Source organism: Falco punctatus (genome assembly GCF_963210335.1).
Source record: "Falco punctatus genome assembly, chromosome: 5".
NCBI classification, from domain to species: domain Eukaryota; kingdom Metazoa; phylum Chordata; class Aves; order Falconiformes; family Falconidae; genus Falco; species Falco punctatus.
The window spans coordinates 16,709,970-16,737,736 of NC_137584.1; the positions used below are offsets into that span (position 1 = coordinate 16,709,970).

General features: G+C 37.5%; 1 protein-coding gene across 13 annotated transcripts in view; it reads left to right on the forward strand.

The window, feature by feature from the left end:
* Positions 1–26,878, forward strand: part of LGSN (lengsin, lens protein with glutamine synthetase domain) — a 126,456-nt gene extending 99,578 nt beyond the window's left edge. For all 13 annotated transcript variants that reach the window (XM_080388826.1, XM_080388832.1, XM_080388833.1 and 10 more), the window contains one exon: positions 1,981–26,878. In XM_080388826.1, coding sequence (XP_080244952.1) covers positions 1,981–3,180 — 1,200 coding nt within the window. In that variant the 3' untranslated portion in view covers positions 3,181–26,878. The remainder of the gene's footprint in view (positions 1–1,980) is intronic.
* The last annotated feature ends 889 nt before the right edge of the window (positions 26,879–27,767 follow it).

A 27,767-nucleotide genomic window follows, 5' to 3' on the forward strand; every position in this document is an offset into this window, starting at 1 on the left:
TTCTAATAATCTCTTCCCTCAGAATTATCTTTTCAGATTTAATGCATTATAAGGATTTTGTTTTACTGAACATCAGTAAATTGCAAAAAGAAAAGAATAAACACTGAAAGAAAGAAAATGACTGAATGAAAATCACTTTAGTTATGAGAAATTTTATAGTCATCAATCACAATAGAAAATACCGTTGGGTTTCATGATGACTGAATAGTAATATTTGCCATATTAATGATTCAGGAAATAAGAATCAAATTAGGAAGCAATCCTCACCATGTGTATCCTTGATGAATCAGCCTTTCCAGTATATTGCTTGTGTGATACTTCATGTGCGTAACTACAACATACTTTCACTTCACATATCACTACGAATATTTTTAAGCTTTACTGAGTGATCACAAAAAAAAATGTTGAGCACTTTTGTTTCAAATTCCTTTTGAAGTCTAAGCTGTATTTTGTTATTTCTCTTTTAGATGTTGCTAAACTGCAACTCTATCATCTAGATAAAATTTTCTCTCTCTGTTGTCATTTGGATTTTATCAAAATGAACTTTCAGTAATTTAGGTTTTTGTGAGGGGCTGTAGGTTAATTGTAACTTCACTTTCAGCTGCTATATCAAATTGCAAATGTCTAGATCAACTTGTTCAAAGACAGCTTTTGTGTTTACCTTAGCATCTAAACAAATTGGAACTTTGCATGGCAGTCTATATTTCTGGACACTAAAAAGGTGTGTATGCATGTACACACACACACGTATGCATACAGAGCAACTGAGAGTAATTTCCTTTTTTTTGTGGGGGGGGGGAGAGCATAAGTGTTTGGGGGAGGGAGAGGTAGTACTATAGGGTAATCATCTTCAACACCTTTTCAGTATCAAAGGGACATCTTAGACATCTTGGAGCAGTATTCACCATATTGTGCGGTTTTGGTTATGTGTCACACAGGCAGAATCACTACCACTAAACTACCACCTACTTAAGAGAAGGTGGACTTGATTTATGTATTTATTTTACGAGAAGCCACCATATGCAATTTGAGGTATTTCAACAATTTTCCATCTGGATAGGCAAAATTTTGGTTTTTTCAGCTCTGAGCTTGCCCCTTCCTAGGTTTGTTCTGTCTCCCCTGCTCACTCTGATGGTGATCCTTTCCCTTAGAAGAATAAAGGTAAGATGTAAACATAAGCCAAATTTCACTTGGTAGAACTTGGCATAATTGCAGTTTTCATCAGCTAAAGGTTTGAATATATGGTAAGTTGTAAAGGTGCTTGTTTGAAGGTAGACGGTCCTCCCCTGGGGTTCTATCTACATTTCATTTGTGTAAGCTGAACCTCTGTCTTCAAACGGGGAAGGACAACTATGGGTTTATCCTGTTTACTATACAGGAGAGCACCGGAACATTAGAATAATTTCTCATGTGGAAGTGCTTCCCTGCCATTTTACCCCCAGACTTATTAAGTCCAGAAAGTGAGACTTTTCAGTTAAACTGTGCATCTGAAAAGCAGTGAGGTTATGTGTTAATGGCATTTAAAGAGAAGATACAACCTGAATTCGTATTGCCATGAGTCTTGTGTGGTCACTTGGATATATGTTAAGGAAATACTCAGAGGATATGGAAGCCTAATACAGTATAGATATGTTTGACTTGCAACTTTTGTACCTAACTGGTGATGTCCATAATTGTATAAAGACCATGCAAAAATAAGTGTTGAACGTTTGTTTATTTTTTTATGGAAACTTAAAAATTGGTCATTTGGGATACTTGATGCCAGGGTTTTCATACCAATCTTGTAGAAGGTTGTTCTGCTTCATAACGACACAGAACTGGCTGTTGCTCTCCACTTCGGTGATCACTGCATTTTAGTGTTCTTTCAGGAAAAATACTATGATTCTTACTGAGAATCTGAGTTTTATATATTTTACATACATAAAAATACCATTCAGTTCTTTTCTCATTTGGTAATCTGTGATTCTGCTCTGTGTTTAGGAGAAAGCAATTCACGGTGTTGCCATGCCCAGAAGTTATCTTGAGCTGACATTGAATCCTAAAGATAATGAATTAGATTACATAAATGCAACCAATTTTAATTGTGACATAATCCTGAACCCTGATTTATCAACGTTTCGAATATTACCCTGGACTGAGCAGACGGCAAGAGTGATATGTGATTCCTTCACCGTGCTGGGCAACCCGCTAATGACCTCGCCGAGGCACATTGCCAAGAAACAGCTGAGCCAGCTTCAGGACAATGGTTTTTCTCTGCACTCTGCCTTCACTTATGAATTTTGTATTTATGGCATTACTGAGGTTGTAAATTCGAAGACAATATCCTTTCCTGCAGCCACGATACTAAATAACCATGACCAGACTTTCATTCAGGAGCTCATTGAAGGAATGTATTATGCTGGTGCCAACATTGAAAGCTTTTCTTCTTCCAGTGGGCCTGGGCAAATGGAGATCACTTTTCATCCAGCATTTGGCATAGATGCTGCTGACAGTGCCTTCACATTTAGAACGGGCATTAAAGAGGTAGCTAAGAAGTATAACTATGTGGCTAGCTTTTTCTCAGAATCAGGTTTCTACAATTCAGGGGCTCTTTCACATAGCCTGTGGGATTTGAATGGCCAGAAGAATTTGTTTTCTGCTGGTTACGGAGTTGAGGAGCTCTCAGATATTGGAAAAAATTGGTTATCGGGTCTCTTGGCACACACAGCAGCTATCAGCTGCTTGATGGCTCCTACCACCAGCTGCCGTAAGCCTTATTCTAAATACAGTAAAGAATCAAAAGAGACTGTAAATGCAAAATGGGCATATAATGATAACAGCTGTGCCTTTAATGTCAAATGCCATGGTGGAAAAGGCACTCAGATCGAGAATAAATTAAGTTCTGCTACAGCAAATCCCTACCTGGTGCTTGCTGCCACTATTGCTGCGGGTCTAGATGGAGTGAAGAGAGGGCTTAGGTATGATGATATGCTCCAAGAAGAAAATCACACTGCTGACCTGAAACATTCCTCAGTCCCTCTGAAACTGGAAGATGCTCTTGTTGCACTTGAGAAAGATTCATGCATTAAGGAAGCATTAGGCGAAACTTTTATCCGATACTTTGTTGCCATGAAACATTATGAGTTAGAAACTGAAGAAATGGATAGTGAAAGGAATAAATGCCTGGGTTATTTTATTTAGAAGGAGCACTCTTCTGTAGTGATGCCGTGTAAATGCATACAGTGAATGGCTAAGAATCTTGAAATTAGTAAATATATTTTAAAATGTTTTTAATGCTTTGGGAATTTCCCTCTCTCCTTTGTATAGTACATGGTGACTTGACTGCATTTTATTGTCCATGTACATTCAGGACAGTGCAAAGCTGATACTCATAAAATAACTTCAACAGGCTTTTAAAAAACATTTTTTTTTTCAATTTAAGTGAACAGACTTGCTGGTGAAAAGAAGGAAAGAGGTGAAACGAGCATCTGTACAACTGTAATGGGACTGTGCAAAGTGCAGAGAAGTAGGAATAATGGGGGTGGGTAAGGCAAAGGGAAAGGAGAACTGGTGAAGGAGGAAAATTTCTTGTTCAGCATGGTTATGGGATTTCTCCCAGACTATCCAGTAGCTGAAGGGTGGCTAAACCAGAAGAATCTGATAAACCAGGCTAGAATGATGAACATTGCAGAAAGAGGGGCAAAGGATTGTGGCTGTAGAACCTGAGGGCCAGGAGAGGGATTATAAAATAATCCATACATCAGGAATTCTGCTGCTGAATGAGGTTTGCAAGAATTATGGTGAATAACGATACTAAAAGAAATCAAATGGTGGCTTTAAGAGGGAATTGTTCATAGAAAGCCAGGGGTATAAGGCCACTGTGCAATAAAAAAGGAGCTGGTATTATGTCTGTTTTGATAATTAATGGGTTAGTGCAGAGTTGTACGGCAAATGAGGAAAAAAAGGGCAAAGAAGCCAGAGAACTAAGAGCTCCAACTGGACTTTATTGGGAAACCTAATGTTATCAAGGATGAGGAAGATGACAGTGAAGAGAGGAACAGAAACGGTAGATTAAAACCAAAAAGAACAAGTGAAGATGTGAATTCAGAGACTGGCAAATAGTGGCTAAAGCAGAGGAAGAGAAGACTCATCATAAAATTAGAAATGGCAGCTGGTGTAAAGAAAAATAAAGGTTTTGGAATGGCAAGAGGTGGGTTTTAGATGTGTTCTCTGTTTTCGTTACTGTTGCCACTGTCATCCTTTGCTATTAAAGATAACCCTCATTTCATACCCCACCTCCACATGAATTGTGATTTCTGATGTTCTTTATCTTGTCACAATATTTTGATCTATGTGTAGGAAAGTGTGAGTGAAAGTGTTTAGCCATCATTGCAGTAAAAATAAGATTCAGCCAATGCCTCTGTCAACTTGCAGAACTAGGAGGTGTGAACAGAAATGTGCTAGTTGCCTACTGATGGATCTTCCACTCTTCCCCTGTGGAGTATTGTACTTGAAATGTATTTACCTGGTACACAAACACTTTCTGTGGAATTCCAAAGAAGAACTCACTTTATACTCAGGTAGCAAGAGGGAATAAATAATCTAAGAAAATATGATAAATGCATTCCCTTGTTTCAGTCTGTGCTTGGTGGGTGGATTTGCTTCCCTCCTTTACTCACCTGACACATTTTTTTTGGGTGCCTCACCTCATGAGACTGTTTTTCTTTGTTCCAGGATGATTTACATTGGTCAGTTCTAGCCTTGCATTTAAGCTGAACTTCCCATTCTGAAAATATGCCTCTCTTTTGCTGCCCTACAACTTTTTCAGGGGCTCTGGGAATCTGTGTGTCTTCTGACCTGTCTCCTGTCTTCTTCTGGTTGTTTCCCACTCTCATCCTCACAAGCTCCTGGCAGAAGACACCCATAAAAATTCTTTCCTTGCTCAGACAGCTTACTTATTATACTCATTATTTAGTCCCAACAGTCACATGGGTTAAGAGCTATTCCTTGGTTCTTCATCTGGCAAGGATGTACTAAAGCACAACACTGCATGTATGACGTGTGTTAATGTGTTTGATAGGATTTTTTTATGGTAGTAAATACTTTGGCTAAGTAAAGCTATACCAGAAAAGGCTATGGAACATGTCTTAAGCTTCTGCGGTCATAATGATTTTAATTTCAAAGTTTATCTAGAAGTTGATCTCGAAATAGAAACACATTCCCACACCAGAGTTTCCAAAATCCAGTTTTAGATCTGTATCTGCTTTTCACAAATTATTCTTTAAAAATAAAGCATATTCAACAAAACATAAGTGAACTCAGTCTTCTCAATGAAATACCTTATAAAATTGAGTTACATTGCTCTTTCAGTTCTTTTGGGACTTGGATAATCCTACCCTGCCATAACACTGACCACATTTTGAAGTTGAAAACAGAGAAGATATTTAAGTTCGCTTTCTACATTGTACTTCTGGACCTGATTATAAGGATGGCAAAATGAATGAAAGAAACAGATAAAAAAATATATTTTTCTCTTAATTTTATATATGTTAGTAGGATGCCATGCTACTTACTTATGACAATTTTCAAAGAATTTTTTTTTGTGTGCTTTTTTAAGGCACTTTGTGGTTTGTCTTGGATTTATATTTATCTGTCACTCTGTACAGTCACTTTTAAACAGAAAATATATAATGAACTTCCATAATTGAGTTTAATGAACATGAAGTGCATTATTTATACTGTATGTATTATCCATATTGCTTTTGTATCACAGCATTGAAGAAATAGCAACAGATCTAACCCTTGTGTTGTATATGTCCAACTATCTGATTAAATTCAGTTAAAAAAACATTATTTAGAAATAAAAAATGTCTGGAACTGTTGTTCTACAGGTTATCTTATAACAAAGTAAGATAAATCTACATGTATTTTTAACTGGTCCTCAATGACATAGGTTCTGAAAAGGCAGTGACTAGACTATATGATTAAATAAAAAAATGTCATGTTTCTGGCAAATCAATGCCCCCATCGATGCCCCATTCCTCCCCGCCCCCCCCCCCCCCCCCCCCTTCTTTTTTTAATAGAAGTTTCACAAATACAGCTTGAAGCTAGTGTGTCCTAAATTTTGGTCGATATTTTGTCCGATACTGGTTCAATACTGGTTCCTAAATAAGTTCTATAAAATAAAAAATAAAATAACTCCAATTCTGTGTCAAAACCTAAAAAATATATCATAGTAAGCAGTTATGAACTTTTAAAGTTGTGTGCATCCCCAAACAAATTTTCTTGCATATTCTTCAGAAATGCAATGAGAAAAGAAAACTACTTCACACTGCTCAGTTGAAATTAATTCCTATTGAGTGCCATATGGCTGACATTTCATCTTGACGTGTTGTCTGAAAATACTCTTCACTGTTCTACAGGTCCAAGATCAAAGTCTTGAGCATGACTAGTTTGATAAGATAGCTTAAACTTGTGCAGTGTTATAAATTAAAAAAAAAAAAAAGAAAAAAAGAAAAAAGGCATTTGAAATCTGTAGTTTTACATTAGCTCCTGCTGACTTTCTAGGATGTTAGTGTCAGATGTTAGAAAACCTTATATAAGAATTTTCTGATATTAATAAAGCATCTTTTAATCCTTTCAGCTTTAAGCAGACTATAAATTTATATCTTTGTTGACAAGATAGTACTACTTTTGACATTGTGCTATGATGTGACTGCTTTTTCTACATGTTTGTCCTTGCTGGGCCTTGGTTCCACAACATACAGAAGAATTACAAGGAACATTGCTATAAAATCCTAATCCTAACTTACAAGAGGTGGCTTTTGCAATGCCAGCATGGTAAAGGCATTATGGTAGTTTGCAATTTTGATTGTAGATATGCAGATAAATAAAGTTGCTAGGCCTAGCTAAGTTTTTTGATCAATACCATTAATAATCATTAAATAAACATTCCCTCAAAGTAGTGAAAGGATTTTATTCTTTTTTTAACAGGGAAAAGTTAGAAAACATTTTTATAATTAACAACTAGGGTATATAGACTTTTATGGAAGACTATTCCATATTGCATAAGCTGTATAACCTATGTAGCATTTGCATCATTACTGTAAGTCAGCAAATCTTTTCACTGAAAAGGAAACTTAGTCTTGTTTACAATGTGCAGTGGGAGTTTTTCCACAGAAAGTGTATCCCAGAGAAGGAGATGGTAAATTTAGGTGATATTTTTCAAAGTCATTTATTAATTAAAACATTTGATCCAAAACTAGTAGCAAATAAAGATAATGCAGTGTATAATTTCAGTGGAGCAGCAAATTAGTTAAATTTTATAGAATAATCTGAAAAGAGAAATAGATAATTATAAAAGATTTTCCTGTCAAAAATGGAAGTAGGTATAGAATAGGATTTGACAGGGATCTGTCCTGGAGTCCAGTGTTCATTGTTTTCCCTGATCATCTGGCTAATGAAACAGAACAGGCTTACTGTTTTCTAAAATACCAAACTTGTGATATTTTCTCCACTAATGTCAAAGGACAAGGTAAAAAGAAAAAGTAATTTCAACAAATTGGAAAATATTCTGGAGAAAAAAAAAAAGTGTACTTGAATAAGGGTAAGTGCAAGATACTAATTAAGACGGGGGTGTGAATTGCCCAAGTATAGTTTGTTGAGAGAGAAGCCTGGGCAGTCATTTCACTGGCTCAGCAATTTCCAAGCAGCAGCAGATCAGGAAATATAAACAAGGGTATAGCTTGCAAGAACCAGAAACTGATCCTTTTGCTCAATTAAATTCTTCTCAGAATTTTATTATAAAGTGGCACACTTTAAACGCATGTAGATTAATTAGAGAAAATCAGTGAGAACAAAAGCAGATGATTCTAAGTCCAGGTAGGACCTATTTACTAGGAAGAACAGAATGACTTTGTTTAGCTTAGAAAGAGGAGACAAGGTATAGGTGTTAATCATGGTTTTCAGGTATGTAAAGGATGTAGCTGAGTATTATCTTTCCTTCCTGTACATTCCTGTTAGAACAGAATATTAGATTTATATCAAAGAATATTTAGACTAGACAGCCTGGAAAACTTCATAGTGTTAAGAAGAATGAAACTGGTACCAGGTAGGTATCTGTGGAAAGCGGCAGGGTATTAATAAGGGACACACTGAAGTGTAATTTATGATGTACTAAGGTAGTACACCATTAGATACATAATGTTTGCTGATACAATAAGCTGGCCCATTTTTCTTGTTTGCTGGGATCACGTTGCTGTGTGATTGTGGAACAGACAGACTGTGCTCATTGAGTTTATAGGAAAGAAAAATACTTAATCTATTTTAGAAGATCAAAAAATAGTTAAATCACATTTTTTTTTAGTGGGGAATTCTGTTAATAATGTGTGTATGCAGGGAGTAAGGTAGACCAGAAGATATGTACTAGCAAAGCAGTCGGAACATCTGGCTTACCTACAATTAGACACACCATGTAATGAAATAATAGGAACACACAGTGAAAAGACAGTGAAACACTATACTGCCATTGCTCAGGTAAATTTTATGTTGCGCAACGAACAATGAAAATATCTCACACCCCTTTTTTCACATCATATCTGGATATATTTTGTGATACAGTGTCAGAAAATAGCACAACATGTACAGAACCCTCGATACAGTAACTTATTTTGAATTTGGAAATGCCATGCTTCTAACTAGGCTTCAGATTTTGTGATATATGAAAAGAGAATTTGATTTATTGACTAACATTTCTCCAACATGTCAAGCTGCCGACACTGTGCACACGGGGAATGTTCAGGCTTTCTTCTTTCAGGCTCCAGCCAGAGGGCAGCAGTGGACTGTGCAACTTTCCTCGGGGCTCTCAAGCTCTCATTTTGAGCTGAAAAATGCCGCATTAAAATATATCTGTATTTTATATATATATATATATATATATATATATATATATATATATATAATATTTTTTTTAAAAAAGTAGTATGGCAGCTGAAAGCTAATGCATACCTGTCACTTGTTTAATTAAGCTTGGTTAATTGTTGAATTTACATAGCCTTTTCAGTAAAGGATGTGCTAAAAGACTCAAAATATGATTTTATTTCTTCATAACACTGTATAAATGATCTAGTAAAAGGTGTATGACTATATTCATGTGGGTGGGTATGTGTATCATCTTTATGTATTCTTTAACAGCATTGCAACAGAAGTACAAATTTAATGGCAGTATTCAGTATTTGTAGCTTCCTTGCTGGAAGTTTGTTCATACTTGCATCTTATTAAAATACTTTGGGAATTCTACTTGCTTACAAGGACTGCCATTTTATGCATACTGATTCCCTTAATTTCCAAATAATTTTTTCCTGTCTGTTAGAGGAAAATAATGAATACATAGCAAATGAATGCACCCTAGACACGCCTATTCCAGCCACATTTCTATTTCTGAACAGAAATCTAACTCTACCTAGACTCTAAATTATTGGAATTTAGCTACACATTCTGAATATCAGTCAGTACGTGGCATAGGCATTTTTAAGCGATTCTCACTCCGTATGTGTATACACGGCTTTGCTCTGCGAGTTTGCTTCTACAACTCACATTTTCCACATTTTAAATCTCTTCGCTAAGTTGCAGTATTGAAGCCTTAACAATACTTCTCCTCCAACACTTTCTTTGCAACATCTTCATGATTTTTTTTTTAGTTGAAGAACTCAACTATGTTGAAAATTCTTCAAGTGCTTGAAATAAAAACCGATCCTGTAAGGTTGTTGCAGAGCATTAACTTAGCTGCTCTGAAACTCTGCTGTTTTAAAGCATTTTAATACACCTGTGGAAAACAGACAAATATGGTGCCAGGGTATGGCAGGAAGGAAGTAAAGAAGAGAGGAGCTATTTACAAGCAATTCCACTAAACATGTATATTAGTCTTGAGCAGAGGGAGAAAGAGGCGATAGGTCTGAGCAGGTGAGAGTGCTTTCTGCAAGCTCTTATTCATCACCTGAGAAAACCCCAGAAAAACAGTGGTCAGGAGACCAGCCTCTGGATGAAGAATGAGTGAGTCTGTAACTACAGAGCAATTTTCTTTGATTGAACATATGCAACAACAATAGTTCAATTTAATCTGTATTTTAACAATGCTTTTGATTTCTTTGCTGACACTAAGCTCCTGTCGTAACAACATCCACAAATAGTGCTTTCTGCTGTCTCGACTGGTTATGATATTCCACCCTGGTAAATGTGATGTCCTTGGTTTTTCATTCCTTTTGGTTTGTTTGACTTGTAAGGCTACAGTATACCTGAGGTGAAACCCGTCACCACCACTTGCCACCACAGACCTGCAGTTAATGCATGACATTGTTTTTTAACATACACACTCTGCATCGTCTTTCTGTAGAATACTAAGTTACATTCAAAGCTATTTGGCACAGACTCACCCTACTGAATTTTAGGCACTTAACTGGTGTACCTGATTTAGGATCTTAGCTCCCATAGGGCCCCTGCCTGCTCAGTGGCAAGAGATAGGTGTCTCCAAAGGGCAAATAAATTATTATATCCTTTTCTGTGCGGTATTGTTTAAGTTCTGTTCTTCATAGCAGCCCATTTGGTGCTGTGTTTTGGATTTGTGACTAAACCGGTGTTGGTAACACACCTATGTTTTTCTTACGCAGCATCAGGGGTTTTATCTGTTTCTAACCCTGCCTCACCAGCAAGTGAGTTGGGCTGGACAAGAAGCTGGGAGAGGACAGAGCTGGGACAGCTGACCCTAAGTGACCAAAGGGATATCATGTACAATATGACGCTGTGCTTAGCAATAAATCTGAGAGGTAGTCTTTCTGAAGTAGCCACTGCTGGGAGACTGGCTGCACATTGATCTGCTTGTGTGAGGCAGTGAGAAATCGCCTTTACATTACTTGGGGCTCTTTTCCTTTTTCCTTCACTTGTTAAACTGTCTTTATCTTGACTCACAAGTTTTTCTCATGTTTGCTCTTCCAATTCTCTCCCTCATCTGATGGAAGGGTGGGTGAGCGAGCAACCGCGTGGGTGCTCAGTTGCTGGCCACAGCCAACCCACCACAAACAGCTATTGGAATACTTGTGCCCTTGGCCCAAGACAACCCCAGGGGAAAGACAGTGCATTAACTAAAAATCTTGGAATTTTTGGAGAGGACATAATGATGTGTAGTGTTAGTAATACTACAATTCTTGTGGGAAATGTGGAAAAGCCTGAAGGCTTTGAAAACTGGGAGATACGAGGCACACACAGTATACTGTCTATGCCTGGGCATTAGATGTCTTTTCTGTATGACACCTTATTAGTGGCCAGATTAGCAGCAAATGTGTTTTAATCAAAATTCTGTGTTCCGGAGCCTGCTTTTTGTATTTAGATATTTCATTGGTTGCAGGTATTCTTTGCCACATGGCAGCATCCATGGGTTGTTAAAGTTCAGCCTATTCTCCAGCAGGACTCAGTGAGCACATCATTAGAGGGTCACAGCAGAGCTGCACAGTGAAATCTTCTGTGCCCCATAGTAAATCAGTGTTTCATGCTGAAGTTACAGTTACAGCTGCATGACACTGGAAGTGAGTAAGAAGAGTCTCACAATGAAGCTACCCCATAAGAATCTGTATATTGTACAGCAAATCAATATAAATTTACAACAGAATTACATGCTAAGCTTCTCTGTATTATGCGATAAATCATGGAGATCCACAATAGAGTTCACCATTAAGCTCCCATGTAATGTATGATAAAGCACTAAGATACAGCAAGGCCCATCAAGCACCTTGCTTTATTTGGGCTATTATCATTACTGCTGTAATGGTACGGGGGAAAATAGCAAATCACTTTGCCTTTGAGGATGTACATGGGATGTGGCCACTTTTTGCTGATTCAAATTTGTGCCACCTTTGGGATGCTTACAATGCTGCTTGGAAACGTGGTGGCTGTGCAACACACAGATATATTAACAGAAGAATTTTAAACATCGAAGGACAGTGAGATGTTCTCTTTAGTGTAGGTATTCTGCACGATACTCCATCACTCCTGACCTGCTGACCTCACTTGATGGTAAGGATGAACTAGTCCTGGGGCTCTGTAGGTTGCCTTAGCAGCATATGCATTCATTAAGTAAAAAGCTGAAAATTTCAGTTCTCTTTTGGGAATGCTTTGTCATTCGGTGAAGTCTTTAGGAGACACTGCCAAAACTGTATTTGCAAGAAACTCTGTGAACACATCAGTTTAAAATTTACTTTAGTTTTGTTCTGATGAGAAGCTTCAGATCATAGTCACTAACATTTTCTTTTCCTAATATTTTCACTGAAAGCTTAAGAGAGTACTCTTAAGGATATATGCTTACAGAAGTGTTTGCACTATAAGTCCGGTGTGCTGGGTGTTTGGAAGGGGAAACGGAAAATTTGTGCAGATGAACAGGCATCCATAAAAACAGCAGAATGAGAAAGAAAAGCTGATGTTGATCATAGGAAAGCAAAAGAAAACAAAGAGAGATCTTACGGCTGCTTCAGGCAAATGAGTTCATCCTTTACCCAACTGAATACCTGGCATGTGGCCAACCAGTAAAGAAATGGGTGGGAAGGATGATATCTAGAGCCAGTTTCCAAGTGGAAGTTAGTTTGGAGACAGTTTACAAAGCTTTGGGAAGTTCAGTATCTTGATGGAGCTTCCCTACTCAGAGCATGTTTTTGACCTTGAAGTACACATGACCAGTACTGTCAAATAATGTCACTGCATTGAAACACAAATACTAGTTATAGAAGCCACACAGAGACCAACGGTTACTCAGTCTATTCATTGGCTTCTCTGGTGTTCCCTTAAATGTAAATGATGAATTAATCTGTCATTTTAAAAAGGGTCTGACTCTAAACCTTGGAAAAGACACTGCATGCTATAGGACCAGTGTGATCCACCAAACCCAAGGAAGAACCAATAAAGACAGGCATTACAATGGCTTCTGGCAGACAGCAGTTATCCATCTACTCAGCTGAATCCTGCTGGATCCGAGAAGCCCAAAGCTTCTTGCTCTGTCCCATGAGTGTTGCCTTGCGGCTGAAATGCTGCTTTCATCCCCTTAACTCTCTGCTTGACCCTTGGAATGGTAGGGTAGCCTGTCATTTGGATCAGGGCCCAGTCTAAGTCACTTGTAGTATCAACTGTGATGCCAAAATGGCACAGAGTAACTGCTCAGAGATTAATTTTGTCCTTAAACAGCAAACATATTTATTTTGTGCAACATTGGGGAGACTAGCCGGTTCACTCCGGACAAACTAGCTCCAAAGTTTTCAGTGAAAAGTCAGGTAATTTATACAGTTTTCATGAGAGGTTACAACATCTTTACATACATATTCACTTAATTTTGACATCTAATAATCATATTCATAATAGGCAGTGTTTAGGTGGTGTGAGGTGGAGTCTTCTAGAATCATCTTTTGGGGAGACTTTTGGGTAGTCACTCAATCTTCAGCCTCACCTTTGAGGGCTGCTCAATCTTCTTCCTTGCTTGAATTTGTTTCCAGAGCTTGCAAAACCTTCTGACTCATGGCCTTCTCATCTCCTTCAAACGCCCACCTTATCTTTATTTATGACTGCTAGATTGCTCAGAGTACAATCCTCCTATCTCTTACTTTAGTACCGTCAGCGGAACAGAACAGCCCATGTCATCTCTGTTATATCTCAACATAAACAGAGCATTACCCAGAGTATGGTACCAAACCCATCCTGACTAATCCTTTAAGACCTTGCTCTGTTTCAACTGATCTAACTGATCAAAGTGATTTCTTTCTTATGTAGGAGGAAAAGGGATTAATGTATTTTTAAAAACTAGAAACCATATAGGTAATTTCTTGGAACCTATGGGTAGCCATCGCTATGCCAAGCATTTTGGATGCCAGCAACATCTCTGTGTTGGCATTGTTCTTGTTGCACCACTCAAGCCAAATGCTCAGTGCTGATTTCAGAAGCAGCTGTGTGGAATGGTCAGAAAAATGCTAATATCATTTTCATTAAGCCTTGAGAATCCACAAAGTGTCAGCAGCTTGTTTTTGTGGATCTGGATTGCTTTCTCAGAGGGAAGTATATGACTGAAAAGTCTGCACTACCCATTTGCTGCATTAATGAACAGAACTGGATGTTACCACCACCTTCTTCTCCTGACAGCATGGGAAGAGGTCTTTCCATTGATCCTGTCAGAAGAAACCATGCAGCTCATATGGCTTGTACAAGATAAGTTATCCATTTATGTACTGTGTTGTGCATCTTTAAAAGCAGCAGCATGCAAAGCAAAAACTGTTTGGTTTTGTTGAAACTTGCTGGATTATCACACGGTACCTGTCTTACATTTTACCTGCTGTTTGAAGCCACAAATCTTGGGAAAAGACAGAGGTCATCTATTGTTCTTCTGTGATAGAAGAGGATGCTGTGTCTCTCTGGGTGCACCATGAGTGCTTCTTAGGATTGTGAAGTTGTAGAAATTACATTGAGAGAGGCATTGAAACATTGGCTTGTTTATCCCAGGACTGCCGCTGGAAAACTCATGGCAGAAGTTTAGTTAACCTGTATCTAAAAACTCCTGGGAGCAAATATAATCCCAAAGGAAAACTTTTCTAAGATTTTCTGTCCTTCCACATGTCCTCAGTGTGGCACTTCCTGAGGCTGATCAACTATTAGACACAAAATTAGTTTGCGTGAGTACCAGCACCTGTATGTTATGTGACAAAAGCTCATCTGTATACCCACAAAGGAACACAGAGAAGCAATGGCACATGGAGCAGAGTCCAAATAATACCCTGTAATGGGTTCTCCCAGGACCATCCCAGAAGCCATCAGCTTATCACAAGCCCATCTTCACAATCCCGGAGGAGCACAGAGTCCCTAGGCAGGTGGGAACCCAAATTCATGACTGAGAGGAAGGGACACTGTCCAGACTCTTTCCAGGGCTGTCCCAGGAGTCTATATGTGACCTATATGTGTGCTCTGCAGGCATGTGCCTCCTGGTTATATGTGCTCAGCCTTGCTACTGTTGGATCTACAGCATGGAGCTGTGGTAGCCTTACCTCTCTCAGGCTGCTGGATTCATCACAATATAGTTTCCCCATACATCATACACATAATTTATTTTAAAAATTAGGTTAGACAGATTCTCCTTACAGACCCACACACAGGATATATGCCCATAGACTGAGAACAAAATAAATAGAACAAAGGTCCATATAGCTTGCTTCTGTCACAACACATCTTATTTTAAGGACAAGAAATACTTTGATAATAACATTTAATAAACCTGACTAGGAAAGTCTAAACAACACACATCCAAGCTGACAGTCAAATTTGTTCACCAGCTTAATTTTGTCTCATTAAGTAGATGACTATCCCAGCAGTTCTGTGCAACCTGACAAAACATGAAGATGCTTGTCCAGCAAATATCAGAGTACTGCATACAATGTCTGCAGCAACAAAATTTTCCCCAAAGCTCCCATAAGAATAATTTCTTAGGTGTGAGATCTAATGGAATGATGATGCAGTTTGGTATTTTGGTGTTTTTACTGGTATCATTTCAGAGATTAAAGGAGAAGACTCACACATCTGATGGCGTTCACATTTGTATCCATCTTAGTTTATCTGGTGGCTACAAGTGCACCTCCAAGGGTCTCAAAAACAGGAAAGGTTTTTATTGTAAAGATTCTTGAGTAACAGAAGAAATTAGTCTGAGATTTAACTTCACAGTGCCTCTTGCTGACTTGTAAAACTTAAAGTACTACTAATAACTGTATAGCTTTATTATTTTTTTTTTAGTAAGGTCAAATTATTCAAGTGAGCCTGTTTGGAACAGAATCATAAGAATATTTTTTTCCTACAGCAATGTTACAAGTGGAAATGGGAACATGAAGAAATGGATTATTAAGCAGCACAGTATCAAGTCTAAAAAAATCATAAAATGTAATTGCCACCTACTAAGACAGAAAAGAATTTCAAGATTGCTTTCTTTCTCATTGATTTCCTACTGTTTTGTTGGGTCTGGGTCTTGGAAAGTAGAAAAATGAAAACAGTATTTTCTTAGTCTTCTGTCTGTGGATCACTGTGTCTTAAGCATGCATTTTTTTCTTCCATGCAAGAATATAACTTTTTATTATTTATGTATTCTCTTACACCAACCAAAATCAGAGATATTAATTATCATATTTATCATTAAAGTTATGTAAAGTTAAGAGGTTTTAAAATATCCTTTTTTCATAATATTCCCTTGTAGTTTCTTCTTTTAAGAGCTGTTCTGCCAACTGAGTGACCATTAACTGCGTTTTTTGTTATATTTTTTATGTTTGGATGAGTTACTGTCTAGCCATTCCTTTCTAAAGCATGCAGGCAGAGATATCATAAGAGTTCTGTGTGACACAAAAGCTGTTTTCTTTTTTAAAAAATGTTTCCTTCACCTGTTATAGTGTAGACAACAACTGTGTATTTAATTCTAAAAGCAATTTGAATATTCACTATGATTAAGAATTGAAATGTGGAGACTTCAGAAAAAAAAAAAAAGTAATATTCTTACAGAAAGCAAATCTCACCTCCAGTGACATATACAGAATCTTCTTTATTTTGGTGTAATGACCCCAGATAATCACAGCATTTAGTTTCTTAATATTTTTTAAGCTGTTTAGGCTATTGCCTTTCAGGATTTTACATTTTTAAAGATGTAAGTGGAAAAAAACCCCCACCCTTCTGTTTTTCAAAATCAATACATCATTTTGCTGAGTAAATAGTAACATCGAAAGCAATTATTAGCTTTAAGAAGATTTACGCTAGCTCATCTGATGCTTTAAACATGATTCCTGACATAGCAGGCTATGACCCAGCTTTTTGCATATCAGACCTTATACTGTAAAAATCCTCTCTGATCTGTGCAAGGGTACTCTTTTCTTTCAGACCTTTTCATTTCAAAGTCCTCTCCTGAATGCCTTAATTTTACATAATGCTACCCAGCAGTAGGAACCTTCCTTAATATTTGGAGGCTTGCCCCTTGTTTTCTTATCCTCATTTTACATCAGTTTAAATCCACCTACTTGAGTAGAGCTACTCTGTACCTACACCATGGTGATAACAGAATTTAATTCAACAGTTCAGCCCTTACTGTCATCTGCTTGGATGGTCTGCTTAGTTTTTTCCTTCTACAGCAAACTGAAGATACACAATCAGATCTTCAGATGAATCTACTGCAAGGATGCTCTCAGGAAGGATGAACTTTGGCACACTTCACCCTTTATGGTCCACTCTTATCTTTTACGCTGTTGCACCATTGAGGGGTAGCTCTGGGTCTCCAGAAACAGCACTGAACAAACACTGGCTGTAGCCTTACAAAGTGTTACTGACAGAGTAATGTCAGAGGTGTGATGAGGAGTCATTTTTTGTCCTTACTGACAGAGTAGATTACATTTTACCCATTAAAAGTTAAGTGAATATGAGTCATAACTCATACATATGTTTGTGTTTACAAGAACTAACAGGACAAGAGTCCTTGTTCTATGATCACCAAGAATGGGAAAAGGTTAAAAGATGCTTTGGTGGCTTTCTGGCAGGGAATGCCCAGGTTTCCATCCCACAGAAACTGAGATGAAGCAGAGTGAGAGGAAGTTAACATACATCAACATACATCCCAGTAAAGGATAACAGAGGATGTGGCCTAGAAACTGGTGGCTGGAAGTTCCCTTGTAATTACCAGTTTAGACATAGCCCTGAAGACCGTGTCTGGGGCACATCGCTAGCTGTTCCTTCACTAGCATAACCATCTCTCTTAGAGAGAGGGTGGAATTGCATATGCTAGTTTTTGCCGTATAGATTGCAAGTCAGAACTGTGCCAATATGTCACCTTCCACGTGTATACCGAGCCTTAAAAAGAGAGCCTCTTTCCTTCCCCCCCTTCTCACTGCTGAACTCTTTCCTGTTCAGTGCAAGAGGTCCATTCCCTGCCATGTGCTGGCTCCCCTCTTTCAGCACGTTGTAGAGGCTGGGACCCCTTGCCCCATGTCCCTATGGCAGGCTGGTTTTGCTGATTCATTGTTACTGCCCTCTTTGGCGTGGCCTGGGATCCCATAGTGAACTGCATCTTCCCCAGCTGTGGTCTGACTAGGTGAGGGAGAAAGGGTTCGTATCTTCTGCTATACCTTAGATATATGGCCACTGTCTGAAGTCGACATATTGCCTCACTGACTGCAGCACTCCTGAGCACGTAACTTATTTCACCTGTTTGCCTAGGCACTTTATACTGCTCTGCATGAGTCATTATTTGTATTGCCAGACTGCCTACAGCAGTAGTCTGCAAACCAGGAATTACAACGGGAAGCAGAGTGATAGTAGGAGATATAAGAGAGTGTTATAAAAAATGCAGTTGTTTTTTACTGTATTTGCAGGTGCGTGTCTGGAGGCCAGCAAGAGGAGAAGCTGCAAGCATAAACAATTTGGGAATGAAGGCCATGGTCTCCAGTAATGACTAAATCCTAATAGGCAAAGTACAATAGAGAGCACACTTGGAGGCAGGAATATATGACTTACAGTCTGTGTAGCTATTTATATAATTTAAAAAGATGGGGGTGAAATGGTATCCCTTCACCATTTTAATGAATAATCATATAAAGGCCTGAGAAATAAATGTCAAAACCAGAAGCATTTCACTTGTCTGGGAGTTTCCTTGTGTGGGTTTTCACAACGGTGAAGATAAAATTTGTCTATACAGACACACCATAGTTTGAGCCTCCATTCAAGAGGCTGATGCATTGCAAACTGTTGAGTAGCAGTGTTTCCATAAATCAAATGTCTAATCATTACCCATGCATTAGGCACAGTGACTTCATGTTGTCAACAAAAGCATTCAGGATTTGTAGAGGCTTTTATGCTCTTTTTTTTTTTTTTTTTTTTCCTAATCAAGAAGAAATAATCTGACAGGTTCATTCCTTATTTTCAAAGGGTCTTCAAGGTGTAGCCACAGCTATGCTAGTTTCAATTCAGTTAAGTGGCAGTTTATGCAGAATAAATTATTGTTATCTGATCATATTTAGAGTTTTCAAATTATCTGTAAAACCTCACCAAAGGACAAAAAAATCTTAGAAATGTTGAAGTTTTTTGTCAAAGTAGGTTTCTAACATTTCCAGCTTTACACTCCTTCCCCATGTTGTGGAGTTTTGGCTATGAAATCATTGAATTGCACAACCATGATAATATTTCTATTTTCATTTCAGCTTTAATATTAACTTGTTGCTTATATAATCTCAAGTGTATGGATAGGTCTATATTCTTAGGCTTAGGAAACAAGATAAATCACCAAGATCTAAACACACGTAGAATATTAACAGTGCAGATCAATATTAGTACTATTTATTAACAATATTACCATATGTTAGAGTTGATACGATGCTGATGCGTCTCCATCTTGCACCATACAGAACAGAGATGTTCCCATACCCAGCATAATAGCATCTTCATTGTAGTCAATTTTTTTTCCGAGCATCCCTTCCCAAGATAGTGCTGTGTTCTCGCCAGACTTCCTCCAACATTCGCTGCAGCTTCAGGCAAAAGCAATAATTAATAAGACTTGAGTGGTGTACAGCTAAGTACTAAACCAGACTGCCTCTTCTCATCTCTGCCAGTTGCTTGCTCTCTGATCTTCAGCCATACCTCAATTTGATTGTAAGTAAAATTACATATTATGAAAACTATGATGTGTATGTCTACTGTTTCAAAATAGATTAATTTAATTAAAATCTCTGATTCCATGGGATTCGCAAGATCTTTGGTCTAAACAAAGGTCTGCTAAAGCTAATTAAGGACACTAAGGTAAAATTTGCTCTGCAGGAACCATTATGTGTTTTAGAAAACCTTTCAAAGTGTCTATACTTTGAAACATGATAGAAAAATAATGATAAAAAAATACTGATTTAAGGTTTGGTCCATGCTAGAATGTTTTCATGATATAGTGATACTATTGCAGGTGTTAGTGTTGTGGCTATAAGAGTATGAAGTCTGGGAGGAAAAGGAGTACCTTTGTTAAATAAACTTTTATACTAAAAATACTGATGCATTTTTGAAGATAAAACTTGCCTATTTTTTGTAAGTTATGTCAGTTGGTCTAAAGAAATCACCATATCACCTCAAAACCCCCACAATACTTAGCAGTGCAGTTTTCTATAATATTTGTGGTTGTAAATCTTAATGTAAACACAAATATATCAAGGAAAAAAATATTTTTGCTAGAGCGTTTTGTTTGTTGGAGTGAAGTCGGATGCATTACACTGACAAAAGGTATATCTAATTTAGAAACATCTCTTCTTATAGCTGTACAATAAATCTTTTTCTAATACCAGCCAAGCCTATGATCTTTCATTTCCCCTCACTTCTCCTTTCCTTTCCCGAGACTGTCCTGGTTTATTTAGATTTGAGTGGTTCTCATTGCAGTTACACTTCCCAGAATTTTACAGCACCAGTCCTTTGCCGAAATCGCAATACATCAAGAAGTTGATGGTTTCTCAAACAAACTTTTTCTAGATTGAAAACCTTTCCGTGGGAAAGTTAAAGGAAGTTAGTTAAAAGTTTCAGCAGATCAATGCTGTGGCAGTGCACGCAGTTTCAACTATAGAGGGATTTACAGATCAAAAGAAAAAGCCAAACATTGTGCAGAGTTAAACAAGAGTCCTCAGAAGAGAAAGACTTATTTCCCACTCCAGTAAACAAGTTGGCAGCTACGTTCAGTACAAGTATAAATTTCTTGCAGGCCTTCAAAAACAGCTCATGTGGCAAACATCTCATTAGTTCATCTGGGAGACCCCAAATACGCATAAACTTGTGCAATGCGTGACAATAACAAAGAAACGGTGCAACAAATTCAGCCATACTCTAGCTCCCATGTCCTTTAGTCTGACAAGTATCTTGTTAAGAAATGAGTGAGTATAATTGCTCAGGGGGGTACAGAGACATCCCATGTGAAATCTTATGGAACTTTTCTTGCTTTTGTGAGGGGATGTGACAATTAGTTTCAACTGCTTTCTAAAATTTAATGAGAAAGGTGATTTTTTCCCTTGGGGCATTAAGGATTCCCCTACTTTCACCAAAGTCTCTCCCTCTCACTCCATGTCAGGCCTTGAGCCCACAGCGAAGGCTGCACTGTGCTGCTGGACCTCACTGGGCTCTGGGCTTGGGGACCCATATACAGGTCTTCCTCCTCGCACAAGGTTTTATAGGAGTAGGTGGAAGCCTGGTCTGGATATACAGCCAAGTTTCAAGAGGGGACACTTAGCAGCTAGTAGACATGTCTAATCATTTTCCTCTCCTATTGTCTTTTATTTTGTCTATGTAGGTATAATAGATCAAAATGATGAACAAGGATGCCGTACTAAATTGCCTTAAGAGAAAATTTTTCTTACTTGTTATATTGAAATTATTGGCAAAGTCATGATATTTATGCAAGACACTGTCTGGGGGAGACAAGCAGTATCTTTGTAAACAGAAGATTCATGACCATATACTAGTAATGCAAGAAAAGATGTGGAAAAAAGAGGAAAATCATACTTTTGGAGTGAAGATTTAATTTGGTCTGAAACATAAAGAAGTCTGGTTTACCTCCAATGAAGAGCTTATGTGACTAAAAATACTGTCCTGGTTTTGTCTTGTAATATCAGTTGCTTAATAAAAGACTATTTCTCTCTACAGACCCACGTCACTATTATTTGTTAAGCCCTGTCTTTTGCTCTGGGCTAGAAGAGGAAACCAGAAGTATTCTAAAATAATACAGCCAATTGTGCTATTGCTTGAATCCATTTATAGACAGTATAACTGTATTCAAAGTGAAAAGAGAAGGTCTTTATATTACATTCAAATATGCAAGAAAAAGCACTAAGCAGCTCTTACATGGAAAACAGTATGCTCCTTTCCATCCACTAGATAGAGCTAGGGGACTTTAGGTATTGGTGCAAAGTTCTTGGCGTAACACGTGTTTTTTCTGCCAGGAGACCTGGTGCTCTTCTGTACTAGTCTGGAAATGTAAACAAACCCGTTTCCAGAACTGGGTAGGTTTCTGTGTTTGAAAGCTCATTTTATATCATACGTTGAATCTCATGTTGAGGTAAAATAAAAAATAGTATTTTCCTTCCTCTACCCTTTTTAATTTGTGTATCTGTAGGTTATGGCCTTGAATCCTCTTATTATGCATTTATTATTGTGCGTTAGCTTTCTTCATATTAATAGGGGTATTCCAGCTTCAGATCTTACATCAGGCAAACCTTTTTGCCTTACCTGACAAAATGACTAGGAAAACCGGCAATTTAACCATTGAAAAACATACCTTTTGAAATGTAGTTTCTCATTATGAGAGTTTATTGCCTTGACAGCAACCTAATATTTTATAAAAAAGTGAAACTCAACATTATGTTCTGAGATTTTGTATTTTTGTAAAATATGGATTTTGGACCTTATAACACTGTTGGTTTTTGGGTTTTTTCCCCTTGTCAATTTTCTTAAGGAAGAACACTGTAAGATTGAATTGGGATCAAACTAATAAAATCCCATAGATATGAATTCAAAAAGTATAGCTTTTCTAATGATGCAACTGAGCTAGGGAAATGGATTTTTATTGATTTTTTTTTTTATATCGTCTTATGAAGTTCTTAAAAAAATACCATTTGCCATTACATTTTATTGAATTAAATAGAATGCTTCAAACAGCTCTATTTTGAAATTGTGATTGTGCCTTATATTTGGCAGTGTTTTCCCTAAAGTTCCTACACTTGCAAAGGAAAAGGCTGGTATGATATAGTTGTGAGGAAGCAATCCACCCCCCCCCAGGCAGGGCTGGGCCTGCAGGAGGCAAAGGGAGGTGAGGCTCTGCCTGCAGCCAGCTGGCCTGAGCTTTGGCTTTTACCTACAAAGCTTGCAACGAGGCCATGAGAGCAACTAGGGACGGGCAGAATAAAGTGTAGACATTTGAGGGAAAATGGTCACTGGAATGTTCGGGAAAACTGAATATTTCTGTTAAACTATATTTTTTTCTTTCTTTTCCCCTCCTTCGAATTTATTGTTTGTGTTTTATAGAAGAACTACATTCAGGTGCCTGAGTGGAGGAGGATGGAAAGGGTAGGCATGAGAAGGCAGGAGGGCTAAACCCTTTTTCTGTGGATAAGAAGAGAGGGAAAAAAGGAATAGATGAGAAACTTTCCCCCCTGAGAACAGTACTGAGTGATTAAGCAATCAAAGTCCACTCTGCAGAACTGTATCATCCGACATTTCAGATTTTTTCTGTTCCCTGACTTCTGAACTGGTTAGCTCTGGTTTTCTTGCTTGCTCTAGGGATGATGCTTCTGTAAACAAGCTTGACAGGCTTTAAAGCAAGAGTTGCAGCACACAGAGTGTAAAATATTGAGGAAGACAAAAGCAGATTCTAAATTAGGATAGATTTCCATCTCTTTCCATTCTCTGAAGTGAAGACTGGGAATGAACATTTTGTGTTTCCCATGGTAAGTTCTGCACATTGTACACTATTTCTGATGATCATAAAAGGAAAGTTATATGCAGCTGGGTCTCTCGCTGATAAAAGGAGAGAGCTTATTTCTCTTGTTCCATGGTAAGACAGATGTTTTCAAAATGTATTCAAGTAGAGTCAGACTCCTTGCATGTGATAAGATGGGAGATAGAGCAAAGATTAGAGGACATGGCCACTCAAGTTTGAATTCTCAGGTGAGAATCTCATATTCAAATATTTGCAAGAACCACACTAAGGAGTTTGTCAGAAAAGTTGTCTCTAATATGGTTCTGGTCCTGGTGATATCACATTATGCTTTCAATCCAGGGACAGCATGTACCACCTTATCAGTGACTTTATTCACTACAATACACCTAGGAACACCAAGGCAGGAATGGAACTTATTGCAGTTCATGTTAGTGTCATACAAATGCTTTTCCCCCATTTCTCCAGAGTGTTTGCCAATGCAAAATTCCTTTACAATTTTCTTAGCAAAATCCTTTGCTTGAAAGAACCACATGTACAAACATGCATGCACACAAACATCAACTTCTGACATATAAAAAGCATAGTATTCAGCATAGTGCTAAGTATTTCAGTCACTAACCTTTAGATTGGGCAGGTAGAACAGTGATTCAGGGTTTCTGCCTAAGGAAGTTTACATCAGGTCTTCTCTGTCCTGCTAAGGCCCATCTTTCTCATATGAGATGAGCAATTGTTTCCTGTGTTGATTTACTGATGTAACGTACCCTTCTAGGAGCTAATGTGTATTTATCTGTGTTTTGGTTCTGAATGATATTTCATGAATGTCCAAACTGCAGACTGAATTGCTACTGTCAAGATTAGAGACGTTCATTCCCCTGCTTAGAGGCTGAGATGGAGATGCTACTTTCAGTGAATGAGTTCAGTATTTATTTGTATCATTTCCATCCAGCTTTTTCACAGACAGCCCAGAACTTGATACTACCAATCCTAGCAAGCCTCAGTGAGCCTACTCTTTCTGCCAGTCCTAATTTCTCCACATCTGGCCAAACTTAAACAACTGATCATTAGTTTTGAACGAGAAAAGTGGTGCTTATGCCCAATCAGGCTTACCATTGCACAGACCGACTCGAAATCTGACTTTTATTTTCTTTCACAAAAGTTCAAATATGCCTTCAGACATTTTCCCATGTTTTTCCAATTTTTTAATTTGTGGATCAGTATAAAGCCCCTGTTTATTAAACTGTGTAACTCAGAAGACATTCTTGTGCATCTGTGGAAGAAAGCAGCAGTGAAAAGAATGTTAGTTTGACATAGACCGTATTTCATTTTGCAAAGCTGTTTTCTCCAGCTGAGGAATGTTTTTTTCATCCCTTTGTCTCTTCAGTTCTGCTTTCCTTTAGATCTAAATTAATGTTGAATTCTGTTAAAAAAAATTGCGAACAGTATGGGAATCAATAGCTCCCAGAATTCAGCTGGAACTCTTTTGAGTAGTATCTTTTCTCCATTGAAATAATTATGCTGGGAATCAGCTTCAGTGGAGCTGAGGCATGTGGCTGGACTATGCCATTCCTTCCTGTATGAAGTGGACATCAGTCATATCATCTTACTTAAGATGTACATGGTGTGGGTGTCTGCCTCTAACAGTCATCCTGGTTTGTAGTCCTTGATTTTGATGAATCTGACCTGTTACAGACTTCGGTACCCTAGTGTACTTATTTTCTTTCCATTCACTATAAAGTCTGGGGCTCAAATTCAGACATTAGTATTATAGGCATCTTCATTTGGACAGATTAATCCTGCTCAACTAATCTACCTGTATATTTCATGTGGATGTGATAAGAATAAGGCCATTACACTCATTTGTTAAAAGCAATATGTAAAAACTCTTCCAGTAGTATTTCAGCTCCATGAAACTCTATTTAGCACTTGTTCATGACTGAATTATCCAGTACACATGTAAGATACCATAACTTCTCTTATAAAGTCAAATGTATTCAGACTGGAGATCTGATATTTGGATCAATAATGGCAATCCAAATAAGAAGTGTGTTTCTTTTTAAATTATACATGTCCTGTTAAATTATACTCTTCTGCGCATTGCTGGAAAAATGTCAGAGAAGGCATTAACAAGACGTAAGGCTCGAAATCACCCTATTTTTCAAATATTCAAGTATACAGCTGGGAAAGGCACTTCAGGGCACTTTTCTTCATTAGGCTACAGCCAACAAATTATCCTTAATATTTATAATGATTTGCAGCATCATACAACTGATTGATCTTCAGGAAAGAGTGCTTTGGTTTGCTTATGTGTATCTTTTTTGTGGTAGTTCATGAAAGATAAATATGTCTTGGCTTTTGAGAAAGTGAAAATGTTAATGTGTAGAAACATGCCAGAAAAAGGTGTTTTTTATCTTCCACTGCATCTACTTCCAGGTTTTTTTGGTACTTTACATACTGATAAACACAGATTTAAACATCTCTATTTATGTTAAATGTCTAGAACATGAAAGAAACTGCCAAAATCTAATGTAGAATTCATCTTTCTTTAAAACAAAAACTGAGGAAGGTATCCTCATAACCATGCAATATGCAAGTTGCTGTTAACACTTCCCTAATTAAAGTCACGGTGTTCCGAACATCACTGTAGCATAGGTATTGAATTCCCTGTTTAAAATGATCACGATTTGTGCTGACCATGTTTCAGCTCTCTTTTCTTATGTGCTTGGGAAAAAATAGTCCGTTTACCTCTGTCACTCCAGAATGCTTGAGTATGGCTCAATGAATCATTATAAATATGCAATGTTTCACCCATGAAGCATGAGTATGTTTCTCTCACAAGTATGAAAGATGCATTACAGCTTTTGAAGGTCTTTTTTTTTAAGGTGACTGAAATGTACACTTCATAGCAATGACCTGTTTAATTTGTTCTGTCAGGATTCACTGCAATTTTTAAATTCAAACAAGTGAACTTTCAGTTCTTGGCATTTTGTTGTGCCTGGGTAAACCAAAGATGAGATAGGTAGATGATGCAGAAGGTGAGCTGAGGGCAACCGGTGTTAGGATTTATGCTTTCCAAGTGTTCAAACATCGCTGTCATAAAATGGACAGTAAATTAACCATCCACATTTATTAAGAAAAAGAGAAAATGGTTTGACAATGATATCTTCCAAAGGTGCAACGCTCTACTCCTGAATATGTGAATACAGACCAGCTCAAGACTGTGGAATTCAAACTGGAAATCCTTCCATGGCCTGTGTGTAAGAGGAAATTAAGTACAGCTTACTATTTTAAAATTCCATGAAAATATTTTTTCTTTTTTACTTTCTCTGTGGTTTTCTTTCCAAGAAGTTGGAAAGTGAGACGTAAGCTGTACTGTGTTGTGGGTGAGCCAACATTAGCCAGTGCTATAAATAATGAATCAAAAGCCTTAGGAGAACTCACTTCAGTGGCTGGCTTGGGTGCAAACAGAAGAGAGAGATGTAGGATGCAGGAAGGTTAATGTCATCTTTTTCTTCTGAGCAAGGCTATTTCTCATTCAATGTGTATATTTTATATCTTCTATTCCTGAGTAATTCTGGGGCACCAGTTTCCAAATACAGACTTTACAGAGCAGTAAGGAGTATTACACACCAATGTAGTGGTATGTAATGCCACTATTACACATTAAAGTAGCATTTGCTTTATAATTAATTTCTGTTATACTAAAATGATGCCAATACTTGTATTTTTGGTAATTATTTACTTCCTGATGTATGGTTTTTTTATTTGTTACATTGCTACTTCCAGGGAGGAGTGGAATATATTGACTTTTGTATAGATCAGGTTTTTTTTTCCAAATGTTTTCCAATTTCTGATTATTAAGGGCTTTTCAGCATGATTACAGTGAACTTTAAACATTTTTCATGCATATGGTGATGTGCAGCATATATGAATTTCCTTTTCCTCTTCATTGTTGTAACCATTTTTGTGCAGGTCTTACAAGCAGTTTAAATGTTTCAGAGAAGCAATTGATATGTTTGATTTAAATAATTGATTCATTGATTGATTACAAAATAGATTAAAATATTTAATATTATGTAATACTATTTATGTTGATATGGAAATATAATCAGTGAAAGGATAATCAAAATGATAATCAATTTTGATTAAGCCATACCTCCTGGTGGCTTCAGGAAAAGGCACTTGCACAATTCTTTACTTTTCTGATATTGATGTGCACATCTGGATTTGAGAAAGTTAAGAGGAGAAAACATTTCTTTGAAAAGTGCTTCTAAAACTCTCATTTGCAGAACCTTTTTTGAAA